Source organism: Lissotriton vulgaris, chromosome 5, assembly GCF_964263255.1.
Source record: "Lissotriton vulgaris chromosome 5, aLisVul1.2, whole genome shotgun sequence".
Taxonomy (NCBI): Eukaryota; Metazoa; Chordata; class Amphibia; order Caudata; family Salamandridae; genus Lissotriton; species Lissotriton vulgaris.
This window is the reverse complement of record NC_141693.1, coordinates 243,963,949-243,991,502: the sequence shown is the minus strand read 5'-3', so window position 1 is coordinate 243,991,502 and position 27,554 is coordinate 243,963,949. Positions and strand designations below refer to the sequence as shown.

Here is a 27,554-nt window from a genome sequence, read left to right as displayed (position 1 = left end):
ATGATCATGAGTGAAATCGGTTAGCACTGTGACACAGTTGCGACTCCTCTCTAGACAAAGAGTGGTGCTATGGGGCTGAATCCTGCTTCGACTTCTTATGCTAAGATGCCCTCTCAGGACAGCCACCAGAGAGAGAAAACCAGTCTGTGCCCATGACTTGGAGTGGAAGCGGTACTTACTCGAGGTATGTAACTTCTTTCGGTGTCGGTAATATTCAGCTTCGCATCACAGTCTCAGAATGCCTTCAGGTGCATGAAGGCACAATCTTTGCACAAATGAGTTGTTCCTCAAGTCCAAAAAGCAGAGGCACACCTTGTGCAGGTCCATCACCAAGAACTGCTTCCAGTAGTCAAGGCACAGTCTGAACTCTACAGTCTTTGGAGGAGACATTGTTCCCATGCACACTGGAAAATAATTTTAGAGGAATTCATCAATCAATACAAAGGGGTAGAGCTCTGGATCAGCTTTCGAAGGCCCAGAAAGAAAGGAAAAGACATCAACGCGTGGGGCTCCACTCCATCAATTCAGCGGCAGAATATGAAAATGCTGGTGTCCATTCTGGCACTTTGGAAATATTCTGAAGGTGAGGAATCTCTGGTTAGAAGTATCAGAATATTCATATCAGAAAGACATCATTTACAGCTGTCTGGTGTGTCAACTATGCCATTTGCCCAGTTTCTTACAAAAGGATGTTAGACAATAGGACACATTATGCAGGACTCGCAGGCCGAAAGCTAGTAATTTTTTACTTTTCTTTTTTGTTCAATCTACAGAGGACTTGGTATATATTACTTATGTTTAAAGCTATTTTCGCACAACTTCATCCGGCCTCTCAAAACCAATCATTACCCTCACTCCCTATGGTTAGCCAACTATCACGTCCCCAAGTCATCGAAGAGAAAATCTATCTAATGTCTGGATCTTCTTCTCAAGAATGCTCTGCTACTCCAGCTCTGATCCATCCATCCCTTTGGAGTTTAAGTGAGAACTCAAATAACATTAACTAATTCTGGAATGATCTGGCAACAGGAAAAATTGGTCTACAACTGTAAATGTAAAAATGATTTATAATTTGTCTTGAAATGGTTTCACCCCGAAGCCTGCCACCAGTTCTTAACCACCGTCATTGTATATACGTAGAGGTGAGTGAAAATCACATCTTAGCACGTTGAAACATTATTAATGTTTCTCGTTTCAGGGTGCACTGGCCAGAGGGGCATGACCTCACAACTGTTTGATAATAGGTGGTTTTAAAGTAGCATAATTTTCTGGTCTTTACCGAAAATCCCAATTGCCTTATTAAAGCCTAGATTATATTAAGTAAATGTTACATATTCATAATCCTAGTTCTACATCGAAAGATTCTTTGTTGAATTTATAAACATTAGAATTGTCCCAGCCACACTCAGGATCCAAGAACACTTATCTACCATGCGCATAACAATTACAATAAATGATTAACATCTTACAAATTTAAAAGCCTAAACCATGCTCTGCATTTTGATAATGCTCTAAACTATACCCACTCTTGACTTCCCGTTGGTAACAACCTGGTTAATATTCTCATAGTGCCGTCATCATCTGGTCTTCTTCCCTGTACACATTCTCTGCTGGTGTTAAATGTCAATAAAATTGGTTGATAAAAAAATTAATTGTTTTACACCCCAGATGCTGCAAGGAGGTTTAATGTATAAGCTCGAAAGGGGTTGACAACAATTTTGATAGAACCACAATGAGCATCCAAAGAGGCAAGAGTTTTCCAATCAGAGAGAACACTTTTTTCAATTCTTCTAGAAAACCCTTATTGACTAGAATCATGAAAAACAGCAACCTTCTAACCACAGTAGTAGCTCAAGGCTTGGTCAGCAGCGGTACGTATGGCAACACCACTTTTTTATAGTAGAATACAAGAAAAATGCACTTTTGCATCACCATACATTTCCTTTTAAAAGCACATGTGGCTCTTGAAGGTTTTGTTGCTTCTTTAACAATGTTCATATAGTATTTGGGCAGACATAAATGTCCATATTGAATGCATTAAGGAGCTACGCTGCCAAATTCAATGATGTCAGATTTGGATCTATTAATGTCCAGACACTAGACAGTAGTCAGCACTAGCAGCAGCCTCTTAAGAGCTTTTCTCAAAAACGGATGTAAATCAGTGTACCACTTTTGCCCTTGACATTCCAGTACAATCAAGACTACCTTGATTTTTATCTGTCTGGGTCTCAGCTGACTGGTTGGGATTCAAGGAATCCAGGGGAAGGGTACAAGAAACTTGCTGATAAGGCCATGACAGCCTGGAATTTGCTATTTCCTTTGTTGAGGCAATAGATTGTGAAAGTATTTTATTTGTATTAGAATGTTGTTTGCAGTCAGAGAAGGAAAGAAGTACAGAAGGGCTAGAGCTCCAATAGTTTAATATGCCTTGCGTATTAATTTGCACTTTCATCTGCGATCCCTCAGACGCAGAATTAAGAATGAATGCAGTATGTATGATAAGAAAGGGGTGTATGTACTTGTGAGAATGTTTATTGTTTTGTATATTGTTTTCTCTGCATGTAATAGTCTTTTACTGATGGTACTATAATATGATGTGTTTTATACTATGTGTTTTTTGAAAATCATATAAACTGATGCGATACATTGATAAATGAAAAAACTTTTGTACTAAGAAATATAACTAAAAGAAAAAAATAATAAAATTATAAAGTTCCAAAAAAATCTTTTCTTGATGTTTGCCCTTATGTGTTAAAATACAAAAACTAAAGTGTTGGATATGTTCCATTAAAATTATAGAGGTCAAGGGGGAATATATATTATTTGTTAATGCCAAATTCAATGATGTCAGATTTGGATCTATTAATGTCCAGACACTAGACAGTAGTCAGCACTAGCAGCAGCCTCTTAAGAGCTTTTCTCAAAAACGGATGTAAATCAGTGTACCACTTTTGCCCTTGACATTCCAGTACAATCAAGACTACCTTGATTTTTATCTGTCTGGGTCTCAGCTGACTGGTTGGGATTCAAGGAATCCAGGGGAAGGGTACAAGAAACTTGCTGATAAGGCCATGACAGCCTGGAATTTGCTATTTCCTTTGTTGAGGCAATAGATTGTGAAAGTATTTTATTGTATTAGAATGTTGTTTGCAGTCAGAGAAGGAAAGAAGTACAGAAGGGCTAGAGCTCCAATAGTTTAATATGGCAATGTGGCTCCTTCTATGACTAGACACCCTAGACTGTCCAAGTGTGCTCCAAAGCCAGTCAATAATGCATCCATGGCTACCTGCCTAGGAGATTCTGATATTAATGAACTCCCATAAGGGAATAGCGCTAATCACTCCACCATGTTAGAGACAGTATGACATCTTTGAGTAGATAAACCCAGTCATCCCAGGAACCTCACTTTTGCTTCCACCAATCATTCAGACTTTGTTGTAGTGGGTGCACGGCAATGCGGCATTCAGGATTATGAATATACAGAAAGCTATGGACCCAGCAGAGAAGAGATTTGCTTTGTAGCAAATTGTGTATCATGTGGAGCTAAAACACGTCATTTAAAGAGCATGAAGAACACATGTTTCCTTGGATGGTCCCTAGAGTTGCACCAAAGTTGAACTTAAGTGAGTTGCAGAAACTACTGAGGTATTTCAAAGTTATTTGAAAACTGTTTCCCACTTTTTGAAGATTGTCGACATTGAATATTCAGTTGAATAGGTAGTGATATATGCACTTTTCCCTAAGATGAAAATCAATGACCACCACGTATCTCAATAAAGTTCTTGTATCTGTATTGGTAACCAGTTAGGTCCACTACAAATCTCAGGACCTTTCTGTGACTGTAGCAGAAGGAATGTGAAAATATACATAAAGTAATCCCAGAGCACAAATCCAATCTCTTCTCTTTAATTGTGAAAAAAAATTATGGTAACTATCATGGAGCAGAATCATTCTTTCTTGATGTATTTGTTGGCGTGTGTGCAATTCAAGTTTGGCATGAAATCCTTGAGTGGATTTCTTATATATATATTTTTTTATTATTTTTTTTTTACAAGTACTGGTTCAGCTTTATTTCTTATAAAGTGAAGTTGATAATTTGGGGTATTTTTCAGAGGAAATGAGGAGCAAGTGCATTGAAATGAAGAGCACAACAATTTTGCATAATTTTCAGCACACAACTGTACTTAGGCATGCTTTGCCACTCTTTGGTATAGTTTGCGACTCTTAGGTTTGCAATAATTCCATATACGAGAACAGCACAGAGAAAGGGAGAAGTAGAGATGTGATTGGTGGAAGCTTCCATGGGATTGTCTGAAGGATCAGCGCGGTTGATATTGTTGTCATTTTTTAGACTGTTGCTGCAGTCCATAAGGCTTCAAAGTTGATAGAAGAATGTACTCCAATGCTGGTACAGTGGGAAACACCTATCCTTACAAGTGTCTACTTTAGTTCCACTGCTTTCATTGCTTCTGTCTAGGAGCACATCCTCTGCATCTCATCTGTGTGAGGTTTGAAAAGTAGGAAGCTTGTGACTGAAGACTCAATATCTTCATTTGTGCATAATGTTTTAAGGAAGTTAGCCTCCTCCACAAGGTTCTTCGCAGTGTTAGAGCTTGATAGTAGTCGAATGCAGACAATCCACACTGTCCAGCAAGTTGGAGAACATAAGACCTCTGCTAGCTACCTCCATGTCTATTCTTAGACCGGCTGCCTGCAAACTTGTACATTGTTTCCCACATGGATACGTTATAATGGCCTGAGTGGATGCATTGGTTATTTTCTGAGTTTTAGAGTTGTTGCACAAGTCCTGCCCTAAGATGTTCAGATGTTTGCTCTCCAAGTCAGGTCGCACTGCAGTTTCCAGAGCCAAATTATGACTTTCCCTCAATGCTAAAACAATTACAGCATCCACTTTATGATTTATAGGGAGATATGTTAGGCCCGCTCCCAGTGCCTTATATTTAATAAGTAAGGTGCTGCTGCCTATGTGGTTAAGTCATAAGAAACTTTTTTCTGCAATCTCTGGGAATAGCGGCAGGATGCACTCGTTCTAAAGACCCCATATTGACCAAGACTGTAGTATGTGATGCCTTGAGCAGATTATTCAGTTTGCGGCTACACGGACCAACATTGCCTTGAAGGTGTTAATGTCGTTTATCCGTGATATTCTACACAGAAATCGAGAAAAGAGTTGCATAAGAAGATATTGTACTAGGTACCATCATCTGAATATCATGAACGAAAAGGAGTTGGTGTCTCCTCATCTGAGGTGATTGATCTTGTGGTATGTCATAAATTGGTGCAAGCAGAATAGGACCTGATGGTGGTGATGGTTGTGGTGCAGGTGGAGAGATAATGGTATTGGGCACCACAATAGCCCTAGACATATAGGGGACAGTGGTGTTTGCACTGTATTATCATTTGGGAACCCAGGGTTCTTCGATGAGTGAAAGAAGCTGCTAGAAAGGAAGAGATTGATGGCAATCACCTTGATATCTAACTGCTGTTCTTCGTACTTGAGGTTATCACCGTCATAGTTAAGAATCTTGAGGCGGCATGCCTTGACTGCGAACAACATTACATCTTTAATGCAGATGGTGTCCTCAACACAGAGGTAGGCAGACGTCAAACAATGACGTGTTCTATTTCAACGGGGCGCACGTAGACAATGCCTCTGTCCCGCTGTCCCAGATTGTCTCTCAGACTTAGACTTTGATAGTGCCCTCTATCTCAGTCAGGCAAAAAGCCTGTGATTAGAGAGGCAATGCTTTTTGTGGTTATTCTTCTCCTGGGATCTCCCTATGGGGTACCTTTATAAAGTGAGACCTCGGACCCAACCTAAGGGGGATGGAGAGGGGGGGGGGGGGGCACTTCCACTGTCAACTATATAAAAACGGCATTGCTGCACAGTGTGAGCATTGGGGAGGGAAACCACAAAACGTATGTGAGGATCATTTGCTCCTTTCTTTCTCCCACAAATGGGGCACTTGACAAGCAAAGTAGTTATAACTGCCAAAGTCTCGCCAGAAAATATGGAAAAAGGGAGGAAACAAATGGTGGGAAAAAAAGACAGCTTAAATCAAATGACAGGGGTTACACCCCAATAACTGTTTCAGGAAACTTTTCTCAACAGCTGAAAAAAGAACTGGTGCTACAAGGCAATTGCCAGTACAAGTTATGATCGGATAACCAAGCTCCATAAAGGGGCAGTGCCCTACAAAGATCATACATTCTGGCTGGCTTTTCCTTTATTTAAGATTTATTTTTAGGGTGCCTAAGGCAACAAATTGGTAGTTTTGCTGCAATGTTGCTTTATGTATAATGTTTTCCACTGGCAATTAATTTTAAAAGATTTAAAAAAAACACAAATTTGGTAAACTCAGCCTTACATAGGTTGCAGTGAGCGGTTATGCATTTAAATTGACAAGAGTTCAATAATTCATTGTGTAATTATCACATATATGGTAAAAAAATAAGTGTTCTGGAATCCCACACATACACAACACAATTCTAATGTTCATGACCGTCATTGAAAATCCTGTGATACAGAACAATAAGAATTAGTCATTGTTTTTGCTTAAAGAGTGATAGTATGTGATCATTCCTAAGGGCACTGTGGTTCCATTTGTGACACCATTTATTTATGCAGGGGCACGATAATTTGCATGGGATGCTAGCGGTTGGTTTCTCGTCTTCTTGACACTTTGCTAATACCCAGCATACACTTAACTGTGATTTCTGGCTGTTCCTCCCAGGAATGAATATGAAATCCGCTTATGCTAAGAAGGTTCTGGCAGAATCATCAAGGTTCAGTTTTGAGATTGCCAATACGGTTGAATGATTGTGGTATCGGAATTCATCTGTGTGAACATATGGTGTTAAAGTCAATGAGTTCCATTAACGAAAGAGTACGAATTATCCCAAATTATTTTGTGGAGAGAATGAAGGTGACATTGGCTGACAAGATTCGCATGATTATTTTCTTGATATTTTCATCATTGGAACTGCTGTGAGATAGATGCTCTTGAGGTTTAAAGGTAAAGCTTTTACAGCATAATTCTCACCTGTGTGTCTTTAACAGAAACAGGGTTTTTGACTAAAATCAAAAAGGAATACTAAGCATGTTCTTCAGGGAGCATAAAGTGACGTAGGTCTCACACCAACAAAAGAAGGAATTTGGCCAAAACTTTCACCCAGTTTGGTGATCAATAGGCAAGAGGAGCCCCTTACTTTTGTATATAAAAGTAAAGCTTAGTATGAGAACTGTGAAATGTGTCATTCTCCACGATACAGCACGAGAAAAAGACAAGGAGATAATGCTAATTTTCTAAACTTAAGTTATGTGGATTTTCTGATCATCACTGGAGAACAAGCATTTACAATGCAACGGTCTCGCCTTCGGAAAAGTTGGAGCTTTTGGCATTGTAAATATCAAACTTTTTATTTATGTGTTGGTTTTGAAAACAGATAAATAAATGGCATTGTCATTTAAAATCCCAATAGCTTAATCTCTCGCACATACGAGACCTATTGCATTTGCACCCACACACAGAGCCACACACACACACAGAGCCACACACACAGAGCCACACAGAGCCACACACACAGATCCACACACACACAGAGCCACACACACACGCACAGAGCCACACACAGAGCGCCACACACACACACATACAGATCCACACACACACAGAGCCACACACACAGAGCCACACACACAGAGCCACACACATACAGAGCCACACACATACAGAGCCACACACATACAGAGCCACACACATACAGAGCCACACACACACACACACAGAGCCGCACACACACAGAGCCGCACACACACACACACAGACGGAGCCACACACACACAGAGCCACACACACACACAGAACCACACACACACACACACACAGCCACACACACACACAGCCACACACACACACAGCCACACACACACACACACACAGAGCCACACACACACAGAGCCCCACACACACAGAGCCCCACACACACAGAGCCCCACACACACAGAGCCACACACACGCACACTTACACAGAGACACACACACAGAGCCACAGCCACAGAGACGCGCACACACACACACACACACACACACACACAGCCACACCATAGCGCAGGGGTTCGGATTAAGGCGCACGGCTCTCCCTCCCCACAAACCCTCTACTGGGATGAGGAAGAGACATGTGAGCAGGGCAGGGAGGGGGGTTGAAGCAGCCCCCTTTCCAGTGGAAACGAAGCGGGGAGCCGAGCACATGGCTGGGGGCTCGGGCAGCTGTCCGCCTCATCCTCGCTTCTCCGGGGTCAGCTGAAAAGGCTGTCTCCGGTTCAGACCTTTCCCGAAAGACTCCACTGTCATCGCAAATATATTTAAACACAGGGCCACTGCTGTGAATCTAGCCTTGCGTCCCCACATAAATACACATATTAAAAGAGTATAACATATGCCTTTCTACAGTTTAAAAGTTAAAAATAGGAACAACTTTGGCTTAAAATAGGGCTAGCCCCCGACAGGTTTGGTTTCAGGGCTGAAACAGTAAAGGGGAAAAGAACGTGTTAGTTGAAAAGTTCTGAGATGTAGCGCCAAGCAATGATTATCATTCTGACCGTAGTTAGCGATACAGAATAATTCACTACATATCAAAGTACCCATTTTAGAGGGTAGGGTATTCGGCAGACACGTGAACTTCAGCACTGGAAGTATATGGCTAGCTGAGAAACGTGTGAGGGTCCCGGAAACCACAACAAAAATGGACCAAGGCGCTATAAGTCTGTCCATGCTGGTAAGGGAGTGGGCGTTTGAGGATTTAGGGGTATCGGAGGCGCTACGGCAACTCAGAAGCCCACTCAGACGAGCACCGCCTTCTGCCCGAGAAGAGGCGAAGCAAACGCCGTGAATGGGCTACTTACATGCCGGCTCTCGGCACCCTCTTTGTCTCAGCCCTTCAATGAGCCCGGTGTGTTCATCTGGCAGAACGGCGAGGCGGTCGAGCACTGCGTGCTATTCCTGACGCTCAGGTGCTCGTACTTGCGCAGCGAGGTGAGGCTTCAAGGAGCCTGGGCCGCCTCTCCCCGCCCCTGCTGGACCCTGCAGGCTTCCGTATCAGAATCATGGCAGTCTATCGCGTGATGCCGTGCGAGGACTCATTTATTCCTGCCTATAGGTATTTTGGTTTTCAGCCTGCAGAATGTTTTACAGCTTTGTGATCCGACACAAGTCCCTTAGCACAGGAATTTAACGGAAAAGGCTCTATTGTGGTTTGACGTACGTTTCTGTTCTGCAAGCCCGAGCTCAGCAAGCAGAGGTACCGTGAATCACTGTTCACGAATCCTCGCCCATAAATTATGCGCCTCTGCCAGGAAGCGTGTTGTTTCTGACTGACCTTGGTGATTTTTACCAGGAAGCGTGCGGTGCTGAAAGGGGTTGGGGAGGAAACAGCTAGAGGAGGGAGAGACAGGAAGCGGCGCGAAAAGGCGAGTGAGGTTGTCCGTCAGTGAGTAGAGCTGTGCTAGATACCACAGCAATGCAAACAACGGATGAAAGGTCTCTGGAGAAACCAAGAGGTTTCCAAACAGGCCAGTTTGTCAGGGCCACGCAAGTGTTGTCACGTGACAGATCTACGACCCTTTCATGGAGAAACAGACGGCATGCAGAGGGAATAAGAGTGAAAACACTGGGAGACAAATAGATGAACCAACGAGATTGGAGAGTGAGGTACACAGAGAAACAAGCGGTCGCCATTTGCTCTAAGCCGTCCTTTACAGGCTGGGGGTGTGTTTTTCTTTCTCCCCTCTTCTCCATTGGCTCAAATGTAAACAACAGGCGTGTTTTTGACTTGTTGTTTACATTCCAGCTAATGGAAAGAGGAGAGAAAGAAACGAAAAAAATATGCCCCGGAATCCGAAAAAGACGGGGCTTAGAGCGAGAGAATGACGTCACTGAGACCTCTTGCCCAATGGCTGGCCGCCGTTTAGGAGGCCAGCCAGTGGAGAAGAGGGGCGGGGTTTACCCTTCCTACTCTCAGACATTAAATCTCGCCAGCGAGACTGCGCATGTGCGCAGCCTACGCTAGCCGAGACCTAAAAATAGCACATGTTATCACTAACTCTCTAAGTTCATGGCATATAAGGTGGTCTACATAATAGTTCATAAACAGGTTTAGAATATAAATCAGTATTGTTATTTGAATAATACTGATAAGCACTTACATTGATAGTTGCCTTTCTAATGGCAAGTTGATGGTTGAGATGCTCCAATTCTTGTTTGTTTGTTTGTATGTTACAAAGCAACTGATCGATCCTTTCTTCTTTTTCACCATTCACGCTGCTATCTAATGCTTCCTAAATATGTTACAAGTAAAAAGGATATTTTTAATATGAAATTCTAAACAAATATACAGTACATGGTGAAAATAAAGAAATTTACATTTAATCAAATTATTATAAATTCAATCCAAGTTATTATAAATTCAAATGCTAACATAAAAGCTACACTCTTTCTCTTAGGCACAGATGGGGAGCTTATCAAATTGTACTCTAGTGCTTCATCAAGATAATACAGCATATGTACAATTGTAGATCACTTTCCAGTGAAGAGAAAAGAATACCACACCCATGACTTGCCTCTGGCCCTCAAAATTAGTTGGTACATAAACAAGATTTATTTTACACTTCTCTGCAGCAAGTCAAATATCCCAGGGGTAGATGGCATTATAACCCCAATCTTTGCAGGCAATGTTGTTCTAGTGGGCGGCTGCAAAGTCGTCATACATTTTTAAAGATTTTTGTCTTGTTGGTGACCTAAAGATTACTGTGAATGTGATCATTGTGGGTAAGAAATACACCCATTCGAGATCTTTGCTTTATGAAATGTCCATGTTGAAAATGACAATCAGTATGCTTACCGAGGGATCAGACTATTTGTCAAGGCACAAATACTGAAAAACTACATGAGTCATATCTCTGTCAAATAGAGCTTCCACTACAGGATTAAACTCTATAAACTTTATTCTATTAATTTTAAGACAGAGGGGAAACCTTTTAAAACTATGCAGTGGAAGTACAGGCCCATGAGATAGGAAGTACACCTCAAGTTGTAGATATATTTATGAGGTTTGTGGATGCCCTGCAGGGAACAAGCAAAGCAGCAACAAATTAATTTGAATGAGGTGCACCTAGAGTTTAGACACATTACATACAGTAAAAATGTTTGGTCTAAAATGGGGCTTTCTGTGACATTTGTTCTGTAAGAGGATGTTCTTCAAACACATGCTATGCAAAAATGAGCATGTTTGGCATTAAAAAACAATTGATAAAAATCAGGCTCGGATCTTGGTTTACAAACTTGCAATTCATGCTTGGGAATACAGATCAAAATTAAAAGAAATAATGCTAGAATACAGAGCAAAAACGAATCTTTATAGTTGTTGGGAGATAGCAAGGAACTACACTTTGTTGCCATTACAAATATAAGCCAAAGCATGATCACTGCAAAGCCTTAAATTCACTTGTTTTGTTTTAGCTGCTCAAAAACGTTTGTCTAGGGCCAGTGTTTGCCTTTTAGGGAGGGGAAATATTAAAATCTCTTATGCGATCTTTAATATGCATAGAGTACAAGGGAAGCATGTTAAAAAGTGAGATTTCGAACAGGACATGCTGCACTGTCTGGCATCATCACTGCCCATTCGCTGTTCAGAAACTGAGTCCTCAGTAGCCTGGGCATTTCTAAGCTTAATCCTGGCTACCTTCTTCTTTTTAAATTGAAGTTTAGAAGAATTTTGTTTATCTTCTTGTTTAATGATGTAGTTCGAAGTGCAATGTGTCTGCCTCTCTTTGTCTTCACTCGCTCTTCTGGTCTGTGCTCTGACCGTCTGTCTATCTGCGAATGTTTTTTGGGTGACTCCTGAAAGGAAAGAGGGTAAAGTGTATCAGTATCCTGATACTTGTCAGGCTTTCTAATATTGTCATGGTTTCTGAAATTGTAATTTCTCTCGGTGTGCACCTGTTGAGGAGACCCACCCCGTGACTGTGTGTTTTGTTAATTTTGTTTATTATCCCATTCCTTCTTTGAAGAATCGGGTGCTTGCTTAGAGTGATCCTTTTCAGAATTGCTTTTAACTATTGGTTTCCCAAGGCTGGCTCCCAGATTATCTCTACCAAGCAAAGCATAAGTATCTTCGATAATCTAAGGCAATTCTCGCTCCTGCTGTGCAGGACTGAATTCCCTCAGGTGTTGGTTTACAGCCACCGCTGCTGCCTCTCCTTTTATATTACTCAACATAATAATACCTGGGCAAAATTGAACATCAGTTTCATCCCCAGAGCTAAGGCAGGATCTGCCCGTACTCATTCTGAATCTGTTTCAGTACATCTGGTATGACTGCTTTTAAAGGAGTACCATGTGGTCTCATATATACGGCAGCGAAGACTGTACTCCAAGTGGCACAATCTTCTATCGGGGGAGCCATCCCCATTGGAAAGCAAATTATCAGTATTCTGTGTTTTTCCTGCTGACCCGTATGGGAAAAAAGCATTTGCAATGCAATAGGTCTCGCATTAGGAAAGTTTGAGCTATTGTTATTGTAAATGACAATTTCTTATTTAGGTGTTGGTTTTGAAAATAGCTAAATTAATAGCTTTGTCATTGACTATACCAATAGTTTTACGTTTCGCAAATGTGACACCTATAGCATTTGTACTGCAATATGTGTTGTATTTACGTAACTTAGATGTATTGAAATTTCAAATAACAATGGCTTTTAATTTTTTTAAATAATTAATACTTAAATGAAAGTTATTGTAATTTATATGGCAATAGCTTAAACTTTTGTAAATGACTTTTGTGAAGATTATGTTCAGTGTATTTTATTGTGACGAAAATCCAAGAACAGAAGTGAAATATTAAGATCTTTTTTGTGACATTTGTAATAAAGCTTGAAATATTGAGAGAACATATTTTAACCAGTTGTTGTTGAATGGTTGCACAGATTGATGCTGGGTGGTGCTGAGTGATGCGATAGATAGATAGAGGGAGGCCGATAGATAGATAGAGTGAGGGCGATAGATAGATAGATGAGGGCGATAGATATATAGATAGAGTGAGGGCAATAGACATAGATAGAGTGAGGGCGATCGATAGAGTGATGGGGATAGATAGAGTGAGTGAGATAGATAGAGTGAGTGGGGGCGATAGATAGAGTGAGGGCGATAGACAGAGTGAGGGCGATAGATAGAGTGAGGGCAATAGATAGAAAGATGAGGGCGATAAATAGAGTGAGGGCGATAAATAGAGTGAGGGCGATAAATAGAGTGAGGGCGATAAATAGAGTGAGGGCGATAAATAGAGTGAGGGCGATAGATAGATAGAGTGAGGGCGATAGATAGTGAGAGCGATAGATATATAGATAGAGTGAGGGCAATAGATATAGATAGAGTGATGGCGATAGATAGAGGGAGTCCCAAGGGCGATAGAGGGAGTGAGGGCGATAGAGGGAGTGAGGGCGATAGATAGAGTGAGGGCGATAGACAGAGTGAGGGCAATAGATAGATAGAGTGAGGGCGATAGATAGAGTGAGGGCGATAGATAGATAGATAGAGTGAGGGCGATAGATAGATAGACTGAGGGCGATAGATAGATAGACTGAGGGCGATAGATAGACTGAGGGCGATAGATAGAGTGAGGGCGATAGATAGAGTGAGGGCGATAGATAGATAGGCAGATAGACCAATATAAAGGCAGATAGATAGAGTGAGAGCCATAGATAGACAGCTAGATAGATGGTTGTGTGTGGGGGGGTTGTGTGTGTGTGGGGGGGAGTTGTGTGTGTGTGTGGGGGGGGGTGAGTGGGGGGGAGGGTGTGAGGGGTCTGGGTGTGTGTGTGTGAGGGGTCTGGGTGTGAATGCAAAAATACTGGTCGCAAAGGGGCAGATTCTGCGAAATTGCCCATTTGCAACTTGTTTTTCGCTTGATGCATGTGACCCCATATCTTTGAAGCTATGGCCTTGCTATGCTCTTGCACCCTCACCACTAGTACAACGCAGTGCAGTAACTTTGGCTGCTCTGCTGTCTTGCTGCATGTATGTGAAAATGTGCCCCCCATGTATTAAATGTATCATTTCGGAGGCTGTTGAAAGCATAGTGAAGAAGGGTGGCAGATATGTTTTTTTACTATATCTTTGGGAGGGCCTGCTGCTGAGGGTTGGAGGAAGAGTGTTAGGTGGAGAGAGCCTGAGGGAGGTGAAAGTTAAGAATGATATTATGTGTGACACTCCTTTGACTTCTCTCCTCTTGCACAGCTGCTCCAAGGGATCAGCTTACTGGGAAGTACAAATGTAGGTGAGGTGGGCCTGCACAACATAAAATTATCAGAACATCAGAGACAACTTGAGCTTGACTATCATTGTCCACTTAATGTCATTAGGAACCCCTCGGTGGAAAACAACCCGGTTATTAACACTTATAATTCCATATGCAACATAGAACCCACATGTTTATAAATGTTGTATAGGCCCCAGTGTAATATGTACGTATTTACCTGTTCTTGTCTCATATGTCTGCATGTACCAGTACTAAAATGTTTTTTTCAGCTGTTTCCGTCCTTCCTCCCGAATAGAGTCAAAGCCACGGCGCAGTTGATTGGAAAACTCCTGGAACAGCTCAATTTGAATTATGTGAAATGCGCTGTTTTTGGACCAATAGCCGCGCCGTCTGTACCTTTGGAGACAGACTGACCGGACATACCTGTGGGCATGAGATCATGTGCGCCAGTGATGGGACGAGGTGTCAGCGCCAGAGTGTAGCCCACGGGCACGGTGTCCTTTTGAACTTTCAGGACATGATTGAGACCTGGAATCCCACTGTAAACTCCGAGGTTCCGTCGGCGCCATTTTTGGATGACTCAGAACCAGCTGCCTCTGTGGCCTGGGATTAACCACGGCAAATTCGCCAAACCGCTAGTGCTTTACATACCGTTTAACTCAGGTAACTGTCCTTTTGCTTCTTCCAGAAAATCTAATCCATCAGAGACAAATAGCTCTATTCAAGGACAGTGAACCGGGGTCAAGCTTGAACTTTTAGAAACCATGAAGATAGCAATAAACCAAAATTGTCCAATCCCTGTAAATACCCACAAGGGTCTGGTATGCTTTATCGTCAATCATGAGCAATGATATTGTTCAAAGGGCACAATAAACAAAGCTTCCTTTATTTGTCTGAGCCGGTGAAAAGAGAGGCTGTGAGAAACATGAAGGAGCAAGTTCTGCTGACTGTGGCGACCGCACGGCTTGACAAAGTGTCTGCAAGCATATTTTTTTCCCATGCGGTTCACTGCTGAGCGGAAGCTTTGTTTTGAAATAATTGTGGTTCGAAACAATAGGGATTAACAACCAGCAGACGGGGTTAGCCGAAGTAAAATTGAAAGCGCGGGACAGTGAGGAGGTGTTGTTCGGGCGTGGGGGAGGGCAGGTGGCGGCTTATGTGCAAAGCATCCGACTCGAGAGTGATAAGTGCGTGGGTGTCGCGCAAGATTGCTTGCGAAGTGTAGATAATTGCGCATGTGGCTGAGGGTGTGTCAGACTGCGGGGAGATGAAGGCTAGGGAATGAATGTGGGAGGAGGGGTGGTTTGGCATGCATCAGCTAAAGAAAGGCACAGTGTGGTGGCAGCAACCCGTAGACGAACACCGCTCTTTAAAGCATCTGTGCCTGTAAACGCTGCAACGAGCTTAAAAAAAATGCTTTATTATATTACGCAAAGTGTATTAATTTGTATAATGAAACCACGTTGTGTACCAGACGTAACAAGCAATTTTTACGTACGAAAATGGCATGTAGAAGCATTTGTTTCATGGAAAACTGTAAGCATATCATGTGTTCTTACGGGCGCGCTCACAAAGTGTTTTAATTTGTATAATGAAACCACGTTGTGTACCAGACGGAACAAGCAATTTTTACGTACGAAAAATGGCATGTGAAGCATTCGTTTCATGGAAAACGAAGCATATCATGTGTTCTTACAGGCACGCTCACAACAGCAGAACGACAGCAGTAAACATGATGCGAAGGACAAAAGCAAACGCGCGCGCACACACTGAAATCTCCGATGGCCCTGCGCGAGCGCCCAGCAGCAAAAGCGCGCACACACGCTGAAATCTTAGACAGCACAGCGCGTGCCCATCCCCTGTCTCACATTCCCAGGAAGTGAGTAACAATAGATGCTTCGCTGGACGCAGTGCTTCGCACTGCTTACACCAGCTCAACCTAAAATCTGCTTCTAGCGGTGCTGTTTTTTGTGCTACCCAGAACTGCACACAATAAATATCAGATGACCTATGAAAAAAGCCTCATGGATTAATTGTTGAATAATCTAACGACACAGAAGAGAAGGACTGTTCAGATCCCCATAATTAATAATAGGAAGAATTCACATTAGTGTGTTATTTGTTGATATTCATGTGATTTCCTGTTACACGTACATGTCTCTGCATCATACCCCTGATTGTTATAACAAACGTTCTGTATTTTCATTAGGGTTTTTCACTCCAGGATTTTACATCTAGATAACATATGATGTCACACTACATTCTCCCATCTGTATCCAGCTAAGCATCTTTTAAGGACATTCACTTTTTTATTTTTCATTTTTTTTGGTACAGCCCTTCAGGAATAACTTTATTGTCCTATTAAATCCACACAACATACACGAACTTGCTGTTCCTGATGAAGCACACGTACTCATATCACGTGACCAGCACCAGAGTGAGGCCCCGAATTTAGGCTTGTTTCTATTTTGTGTCTGCATCGATTTATACCCTTCGCGCTTACCACGCTTAACCTGCAAGATTTATGCAGATTATTGTAATTTGTACTTGTTTCAGCACAAACTCTTTTCGCATCTGTTATGTTGTCACCCTCATCACGTGAACTGCCCCCTACGCGTTTCATCGCGTCCGATTGATGCTCCGTTACTCAGATCACGTGATAGCCCCTCGGCTACATCAGCCATGTTCAATTTCATTGCCGGAAGCTTCCCGCATTCATACTGCGATTCGAGCATCGGATGCCAGTCTACTTTCCTATTCTGAGTAAGTCCACTATTCCGGCAGCAATCTTAGCCGCTCGACTTTGCGTTTTATTTAACCTCATGCAATATTGTCCCCCCACGCCGTTTTTACTACTGAGCACTACTTCGGCTAATCTACCTTTCTCGATCGGCAACACTTTCATTCACGGAGCACCGCCCCATCACCCCGGTTCATTTTTGAGCACCATTATGACTGATGCCTAGTATATGCCGTGTCAATCTCCCCTGATGGCGTTTTTTCACCACTGTAATCATTTTTGAGTCACTAAACGCTCGCCATGTTCACCTAGACCTTTCATTAAACTCACTAACCGGGTATGTCAACATCTATTTGAGCATGTATATATCAGTTGTTTTAAAAATCGTGTTTGCTAAGATCCTGTATTATGTTATTTTTAGGCCCCTGAAGAAGGGTCACTCTACCCGACCCGAAATGCATTGGGCAATGAATAAAATGTAAAGACTGTAAACATGGAAGAAAATTTTCTTATGAAGTACAATAAGAAATAAATATCTGCACGCAATAAATATCAGATGAACTATGAAAAAAGCCTCATGGATTAATTGTTGAATAATCTAACGACACAGAAGAGAAAAAAACCTAGTAGTTTCCAGTTTAAAGCGTGCACGTCTTCGTGAGAGGGTTCCCCCCTCCACACATTAGTTTCTAATACCTGTAGTGGCCATATGTGGTTGTGTAGCCTGAGCAGTCCATGCAGATTGAACTGTTCTCATTATGTATTGTGTAATATTTCTGTAAATCTTTACTAAGTCTCTGTAGAGTTTACTTGTTCCTGCTACTGATAAAGCAACACTGTCAGCATGAGTTGTATATGAAGCTTAGACTGGTCAGGAGACTCCTTCTTTGCTGAGGGGATCGAGGCTCATGTGTTCTGTGGTACAGGGTAGGGCACATTTAAACCAATTAATGTGCTCTTGGTAAGTTAGCAGGACTTCCAAGTCCATGTATGGGAAATACTCATCAGGTGGTTCAACTTCAATGTATTCATGAAACAACAGTGGGTGCGCATCTGCAGGAGGGAATTTAACCCCAGAATAGAATACCTCTGTTCTGAATGCTTTGTGGGCCTCAACCACGAAGGTAACAGCTCCACCTGTTGCCAGGATGTAATCATTTCATAGTAACTACCTATCTGCAATGTTCTGAAATTTTTAGTTCAACTATCTGTTCTTCAACATCCTTGGTTTCTTTGGTCACTGTCAGATGAATAGTATTTAACTAAAATGTAATAGAGATATCATTTGTAGAGTGTGGGAACTTCTAATCCTCCAAGCTTGATTAACCTACAACCACTACATAGGATATACCTACCCAGCTAAGGCGGATTTGATTCCCTTCCCAATACGGACAGAGTAGGGGTCTCTGAGAAAGCACAACTGAGCTACTCCGATTTGACCATTAACGAACGTTTGGCTCAGTCCCTCAAGCTCACTAATACTTAGAGAAATATACATAGAATACACAGTGAGGTGTTTTCAATAATATTTATTGAACCAATGTTAATCTTGCATAAAATATGTGTGCATCAATGATTAGTAAACAGAAGCAGATAAATATGATCACAAGCACCCAAAGCGTAAATAGTAGGTAGAGGTCTACCATGTTGATAAAACAATGTATATATGCAGGTATATAAACCAAGGCAGTAATTGAGCGTACTCCTACAATGCGAACTCTACTCTAAGTTTTCCTTTGAGTGTGTGTAAGTGTAAAGCCAAGAATCCCCCCAAGTGACAATCCAACCCCATTACCTGAGGGGATAGAGTGATGTATCCCCTCTTGGTGATGAATTGGACACCACTCATGAGATGTCAGACCGCTGCGTGGTGATTTCTCAGAATGCAAGGACCTTGGTGTCAGTGGAAGGGCCTCCTCTGCTAATCTATTAGGATGCCCATCTTTTATAATAGCAAGCAGCCTTGCGATGTGCGTACAGATTAGCGATGTTATGGTTATGTAGATAGCTCTGTTGCCCAGTGGATGAAGATAGAGATTACATTTGTACATAGTGCGAAACAAGACCATGGACATGATCTTCAGGGTGTTGTGATAGTGTTGTGAGAAAGCTAGATGTGAAAACTAGTTTCGTTTCTGGGACACTAATCCAACATGGTCATCCATGCAAATATGTGCAAAAGGTCACAGCTGATAATGTTATTTGTGCGAAATAAGCTGCTCGCTACATGGGTCTAACATGGAAATATAATATATATATTTTTTTTTATATCTCAAAAACGACATAAAGGATTTACATCAAATAACAAAAAGGGTTCTTTCTGGACCAAGAGCTACCTTCCTGCCACATCTGGTGTAATTCCTTCTTGCGGTTCGGGATGTAGCTGACTAAAATCTCTATGGGAATTAACATGGGAAAAACACTTTTTTGACAACCCTTTTCTCTTGGTTTCCGCTTAACAGATCGCTCCATAACTTTCCATGCAAAACAGAACTCACTGGGGCACTTTTTTGGGGAACATTTCGTGAAGTTTCGTCAACTGGCGCCAAAGATATAGGAAAGTCATGAAAATCTTGTCCTTTGCAAACATGGTTCTAACTATAACTACCTACTGGCTACCACCAGTGGTTGATACGAACATATATATTTAGTCAAACAGCTGAAAAATCCTCCACTTCTTTCCTAAACTTGAATGTTATCTTCAGCAGTTGGTTGACGACTCATAAACTTTCCATTTAAATAATTGAATGATTTAATAACAAAACTACACTAAAAACCTTTGCCCATCTCAATGCAAAATATTAATACTTTTTTTTCTTTCAGGTTACATTTATTGACTATGGTAAATTGAGTTTCGTGTGCAACAAGAAGTCAAAAATATCAAGTATGTGGTTGTGTTTCACCTTAACCTGATGCTCCAATTCCAACACCTTTTTCAAGCAGACAAGCACATAATTCAGGCATTTAAACTTTAATTAAAACAAAATCTATCATTATTTCCTACAAGGATTAAGAAAAAAGCAGCAGGGAAGTCATAAAATTGAGAATTACAACCGATTTAACATAAAAAAGAATATATATGGCACTATTACCTGAAGGATTGGATCCTTGGTGTGGAGGTCCTCAGTTAGTTGTTTTATAACCTGATCTTGGTTCTTTAGTTTATGGTTGGTTTCACTCAACAGAGTATTGTAATGCTGTGCAGTTGCATTTTCTTTTTCCATCATTTCACCATGCAACTTCTCTAGCTGATTACGAAGATCCTATAAACAGCAAACAACTAACCTGGTTAGTACATGACTGACAACAAACTACCCTATGATTCTGTGCTCCCAATGAATTAGTCAATTTTAAACTCAAGGATGTAGAAGACATGGCCAACCTCAGAAGCTGCAGACAATGGCGAACATGAAGGTCAGAAACCTGCAACGGAGTATGAGCAACAGGATGAACAATAGGAGTAGTAATGGGGGGGACAAGGAAGGGAAATGAGTAAATAGGAAAGACAGAAAATGTGCTGTCAATATCTGATTCAGAGAATCCCAAAATTAAAAAGGGTGTATATATTTCTGATTTGGTGTAATTCCGTTCAGTAGTTGCGGAGTTCTAAATAGAAGTTCAAATTTGTACATTTAGGAACACAATAGCTCAGCGAATCCTCCCGATCTCGTGCTGGGACCTGACTGGCTGCCATCTCTTCAAACCAGTAAGTGTTGGTACCCATCTTGGGACATGGCTTGAGTAGAATTCCACAAAAGAAGTTTAGGAGAAGGGGGCAGGGTAAGAATACCCTGACCCCCCTAGACACCTTGGTGGGGTGTCCCCAGAGCAAAGAAAGTGTTTTTTGTTGTAAATTCGGTGGAAGCTGTGCACCGAAAACAAACAAACAAACAAACAAAAAAAGAAGCGTACGTTACTAATAAGCCCCTGGGTGGGCCAGGTCCCAGGTGCATCAAGAAATTAAAACGGGGGGCACACAGCCACCCCCCTTCTTGAGGATTATGTGAAAATAAGGGGAGGCCCACTTGGACCCGCTCTCGAGCCCCAGGCACCATCACCGGGGGCCACATAAAAAAATACATTGGGGGCTGCATGGACACCCCCGGGCTAAATTAAATGTAATGGGGGACCACGCTGACCGACCTCTCCCCCACCAAGGACCACAACCTTCCTGGGGGAAAAGTAACCATAAAAGCTCTGCCCTGGGGAATGCCACAGGGGCTTGCCCTACTGAGTAAAAGGAAGGGGGGCACCCGGCCTCCCTCCTGGAGCCATAGATGACACTGGGGACAGAAACCCTTCAGGATCAGCTTCTACTATGTCGCTGGATACTATGGCTTGGCGGAGGTTTAACCACTCCCTCAGGGCACCCAGGAAATTTGACCAGGCGGGTCCGACATAGTAGAAGTATATATATATATATATATATATATATATATTAATATATATATATATATATATATATATATATATATATATATATATATATATATATATATTTTTTTTTTTTTTTTTCCAGGAATAATCCGATGGAGCGCAGAGCTTTTCAAACAGCTGCAAGAACGGACTCGAACCCAAAATTTTGTGCAAGTTGGTGATTTATTCAGCAAGTGGTGTTCCCATAGTCATCACGACGCGTTTCGCGCTTCACAGAGCGCTTGATCACATGACACAGGTGATCACCTGACACATGTTTAAATACAGTCTACCAATCTAAGTAAGACTACAAGTGCAATAGAAATGAAAGAGTTGAGTCTCTAGGGACTACTCACATTATATTTACAATGTCTGCAAATGCATTTGTCTATAGTTTCTTGTAACACATTTAAGCATTTGTAAGTTTAAATAACTGGCTGTAGACATAAGCAAAAAAACATGTGTGATAAATATTCGGTGATAGTGATTTAAGTGCGAGTTTAACCAAAAAAATATTTTTAAATAGGATAAAAACAATCATGGTTAATTATCGGTTAAAGTGCAGTATTTTTAGGATGTTCAACGTTTTGCAATGATACCGGTGTAGTACCTTAATAATAAAGTCCATGTTGTAAAAAACACGTGCACATGTGGAGCCCCACATGTGAATACATTGCCATATAGTATGTGCAAACTACAAGGACATGGAAAGTGCTGTAAAGTGCTGGTGCAAACAAGACTGAATAGCTGCCAAATTAATGAGGACAACATCACCGCTGGTAGGAAACGATATTGCATTGAGGGTATAAAGTGTAATCTCTGTAAAATACATGATACAATCCCCGCTTTCGTCGTTCTACCAGTGGTAACATTACCGATATGTACAGTACTAGAGAAAATATATTATTATTCATATAAAACCATTTGTTCCATTAACAACAAGTGACCCAGTGATAAAAGACAATAAGATATTCTATTCATAATTCATATTAAGCCCTATAAATACCTTAAAATGGTAATTTACTTAAAAGCTAAAATTAATAAGTATAGAAATATGTCTAAAATTCATATAAATAGATTGATAAAATCACGGGCCACTTGATGTATATGGTACAAAAGGGTACAGATAACATAGATAATCTAAAATATTTCTCTTTAAAAAGACCCATGGAGTATTAAAGTAGGTTATGTGTTGACTGAGATTGGTTTTGTGTATATACTTTATCATAGACAAGTATATAAATCTTCCGTAATGTTCAGGCCTGAGGGATGCTTTGTATTCAGCTCAATGATATACTGTGTCTCAAGGCGGCGTAATTGGTCTTCTCTGTTGCCACCTCTCCTGCTAGCCTGTACACAATCAATAACATAATATTTGAGGTCACTACTTCTGGAATTATGTTTTGACTTAAAGTGCCTCGCTACAGGATAGGTATTGTCCTGATTCCCAATGGCTCGAAGATGTTGCAGGATCCTTCTGTGTACTGGGAGCTTAGTGCTCCCAACGTACAACAGGTTACAGGGACATATTAACACGTAGACAGCAAATTCTGTCTTACATGTTAATAATTTCGTAATTTTATGTTCCCTGCTATCAAAAGGGGAATGGTAACTCTTTTTGTTGATGGCTTGTTGGCATGCCTTGCAAATCTTACAATTATAGAATCCTGTGTGAGTTTGGTACCAGGCTGATGTTTCCAGTACCTCAGGACTGGTTTTGACCAGTTCGTCCCTCATTGACTGCCCTCTGCTGTATGTTATGCTGGGCCTTTTGGGGAGATCCCTCCCTATCACTGGGTCACTAGGGACCAATGGCCAGTTTTTGCTAATAATTTTAGCTATCTCCTTGTATTGGGTATTATACTGTAAAATAAATCTGAACTCAGAGTTCATTGTGGCGGTGTCCTCAGAATCTGTTGTTAAAGATAAGTTACCCGCCAGTAAAAGAGATCTGTCTTTCTGATTGGCTTTCACAATAGCTGCATCTACAATTTTAGGAGAATATCCCCTGGCTAAGAATCTTGCTTTGCTCTCCCTCTGTGCCAACTCTAGATCAATCTGCCTGCTATGTATCCTTTTGAGGCGTAGCATCTCGCCATAAGGGATGCTGTTAATGAGGTGCTTGATGTGGGAACTAGTGGCATGTAAGGTGGAATTTCCAGCTGTTGCCTTACGGTGGAGTCTTGTCTCTAATTTGCCATGTTCTATAAACACCTCAGTGTCAAGAAAAGTAATGGACGACTTGCTCAGTGTCGCTGTGAACTGGAGGTTGAGATTGTTGTTATTGAGATCAGAGATAACATTTTCAGCTGATAACATATACCCCTCCCTGATCACAAAGAGATCGTCAATGAAGCGTAGCCAGGTAATTACCTGGGCCTGCATAGTTGTTGAGTGTGATACCATGAGGACCATCTCCTCCCACCAGCCCATGTGGAGACATGCATAGCTGGGGGAGAAGCTGGCCCCCATGGCCACACCCCGCAACTGCCTGTACATAAGGTTGTTAAACATGAAGATGTTATTATCAAGACACATTTTGACCATTTCTAGTAGCATCATTCTGTGATCAGGCATATTAGGTAAAGATCTTTGTAGATAGTAGTCAAGAGCATTTAGACCGTCTAGATGTACAATGCTGGTATATAGCGAGCAAACGTCCAGAGCAATGAGTATGTAGTTCTCCTGCCATTGAATATTTTTTATTTTATTCAAGAAGTCGCTCGTGTCGCTGACATATGATGGGAGCTTTTTAACCTCCCCCTGCAGGAAAAAATCTACATACTGAGACATGTGTTCTAAAACGCTATTCCTCGCTGAAATTATAGGTCGTCCAGGGGGATTCGTAGGATTTTTGTGCAGCTTTGGCAGAAAATATATAGTCGGTACCACAGGATAGTCATTTTTTAGGAATTTGTGCTCCTGATTAGTGATGAGGCCCCTTGATTTCCATTTGGAAAGCATTTTGTTGCAATTTAGGTACATGTTTTTGAGTTCTGTACTGGAAAATCTGGTGTAACACATTCTGTCATTCAATTATTGCAGTGCTTCATTCACATACATCTCTCTTTGGAGCAACACAATGTTTCCACCCTTATCTGATGCTCTGATGATCACATTTCGATTGCTCTGTAGTTTAGAGATAAGGGCTCTGTAGTCCGCTATTTCCTTGTTGTATTTATGTCTGCCCCTGTGTATTCTGATGTTCAGATCTTTTAGTTGGTTGGTGACTTGTTCATGGAATAAGTCTATCGAGTCTTTAAGCATGATTGGAGTATATGTGGATTTAGCTCTGAAACTGGTTAACGGTTTCTTTATCTGTTGATTCACAGGTAAATTGAGACTTTCAGTTCCAATCAGAGATACAGTTTGGTCATTGTCATTGGGTGCACCCGACCCCCACATTTCCGCCAGTTCACCCATTAGTGCCTCTGTTGCCTGGCTGGCACTGTTTTCATCATTTGTTGGCAAAGGTGTATGTGCATTTTCATATTTATTCAATGTGAAATATTTTTTAAGTTTGAGTTTTCTAGTACTTTTGTAGACATCCAGTCTCGTGTTCACATAGTTAAAATCTCTTTTTGGGCAGTAGGTTAGACCCAGGCTTAAAATTTATTTCTCTCTTTCACTAAGTTCAATGCCTGCGAGGTTGACAATGGTTTTATCGACATCCATGGGAGTGATTATTTTTTGTTCCACCCCCCTCTCTTTTTGTTTTTGTTTTTCCAATTTGCGCCTGTGTTGGTTTGCCTTCCTCCGTTCTCGTCGTTTGATGTTTTTTGTGCGGCGTAATGTTGTTGCCTTGTCCGAGGGCGCAAGGTTTGTCTTCTGTCCTCGCAAAAAAGGGCCAGCTCATCGTCTAGTGTGTTTTTGGGTCCTGCTGCCCTTGCTTGTTCATCCTTCTCCTGGTCACTGTCAGGATTGGAACTATCCTCGGATATGGATGATACAGTGGCATTTTTATCAGTGTTGGAGATTGTTTTCTTAGTGCTAGTAGTGATAGCTCCTTGTTTGCTTGCTTGTTTATTTTTCCTTAGTGCCTCATATTTTCTAGAGAAAGTAAAAATTTGGCCTGTCTCATAGTCCGTTTTGTCTCTAAAGAATTTGTATGTTTTTCGATTTTTTATGATGTCTTCCTCTTTTTTTAGTCTAATGCCCATTTCCTTCCTGAGTTTGGTCGCTTCATCCACATCATTAAGAGCATCAATTTCTTCATTGATTTTATTGGTTTCCTCTAACAGTTCAGTTCTATCCAATTCTGCATGTTTGACTAGAATTACCATGAGTCTTTTGGAGTTGTCAAGGTTGCAGTCAGCCCATTCACGCATTAGGGCAGGATTCGGTTTGTCGTATGTAGGCGCTAAAAGAATGCGGAGCCCACGTGGCACTCTGTTCACATCTAAGTACATTTTCAATGACCGCGCCTCCCACCATTTGCTCTGTTCTGCGCGGCTTTTTTTCTCCAAAAGTTTAAATTTTTCTTTTAACGAACTGCTCGATTCCTTGTTTGCATTTACAGCACCACTTTCCTTCGGTGGTTCCGATTGTTTTTCGTCGAACATCATTAACGCTGCACTCTCTCTCTCTTGAACTGTGTCAGATGACATGTCGGGAAATCACCTTGCAATTACGCTGTTGCAATAATGGCTGTTAAGTGTATACGCGACGGGTTTTCGAAAAGTTATTTGTCCTCGATTTGCGTATCAGCCCATATATATATATATATATACACACAAGTTGTGCACCAGGAGGACCCTTTGGAGAGTGGTTGAGAAAGGGAGTGGTGCCTCCAATGAGTTCCTCCAGGGCTGACCTTTTAAAAAAAAATGTGTATATATATATATTTTTTTTTTGTTTTGTTTTTTTAAAGGTCAGCAATGGAGGAACTCATTGAAGGCATCACTCCCTTTCTCAACCACTCTCCAAAGGGTCCTCCTGGTGCACAGCTTGTTGGGGGGATGAAGTCCCCTTGGCTGCTGAGGGCCAACAACCCCTTCTGTCACCTCCAGTAATTCCAACACTGCAGGATTGCTGAGAGCTAATCCAAGGCTCCGTCCCCTTTGTCCACCACTCTGCAAACATGCCTCCTGGCGCGCTAGCTGTTTGTGGATGAAGTCCCCTTAGAGGCCAACACCCCTCCTGTTACCTGTAGTAAGTCCCACAGAGCAGGATTGCTGAGAGATCAGCGGAGGCCTGCCCCCGTCCTTCATCATTCTGCAAACCGGACTCCTGCTGCACTAGTTGTTGAGGGTTGAAGAATCTAAAAAGGGGGGGTGGGGGGATGTGTGTGTTTGTGTGCGTGTGTCTGTGTGCGTGTGTCTGTGTGCGTGTGTCTGTGTGCGTGTGTCTGTGTGCGTGTGTCTGTGTGCGTGTGTCTGTGTGCGTGTGTCTGTGTGCGTGTGTCTGTGTGCGTGTGTCTGTGTGCGTGTGTCTGTCTGTCTGTCTGTCTGTCTGTCTGTCTGTGTCTGTCTGTCTGTGTCTGTCTGTCTGTGTCTGTCTGTCTGTCTGTCTGTCTGTCTGTGTCTGTCTGTCTGTGTCTGTCTGTCTGTGTCTGTCTGTCTGTGTCTGTCTGTCTGTGTCTGTCCCCCCCAACTTCGATATTATAAGGTGGAGGCAAACTCAGAATCACAAAAATAATGATGTAGCCTTTGAGGAAGGCTTCACAGCCGAGGAAGTGTTTTGTCTGACTCAGATTGCATGGGAACAGGGTGCGCTGGAGCGGAGTCAAGGGAGGGTCTCGGGTACACCCGACAGCCATGGCGCGGTAGTCCCCCAGACTTTTTGCCTGGGTGTGAAAATTTGAGGGTGTCATTCTTATACCCGATGCTGACATTCACTTTCAGGTGGACAATTATGTCTGCAAGACCATCCTCAGGACTCCGCTTTGAAAAAGCAATAACATTCTCAACTACTGGGAACACTGTTTGATCAGACCGAAGAATTTGTCGGGACATCACTGTATGGAGCGTTAAATAAATTAACTCATATGTAAGGTGCACATCATGTATTACAGGTTCCATCCATTGTTGTGCCAAATTGTGTAGGGAACAAGTACCTACAGGATT

The 27,554-nt window shown here is 41.8% G+C and overlaps 1 protein-coding gene across 1 annotated transcript in view; it reads right to left on the bottom strand.

Moving 5' to 3' along the window:
- The window catches only part of LOC147710591 (CDK5 regulatory subunit-associated protein 2-like), an 883,251-nt gene that overhangs the window by 639,406 nt on the left and 216,291 nt on the right, over positions 1-27,554 (bottom strand). Inside the window, exons 14-15 of the mRNA XM_086921269.1 lie at positions 20,166-20,336; positions 10,226-10,357 (exon numbers count right to left, since the gene is read on the bottom strand). Of these exons, the coding sequence (XP_086777395.1) occupies positions 10,226-10,357; positions 20,166-20,336 (303 nt within the window). The remainder of the gene's footprint in view (positions 1-10,225; positions 10,358-20,165; positions 20,337-27,554) is intronic.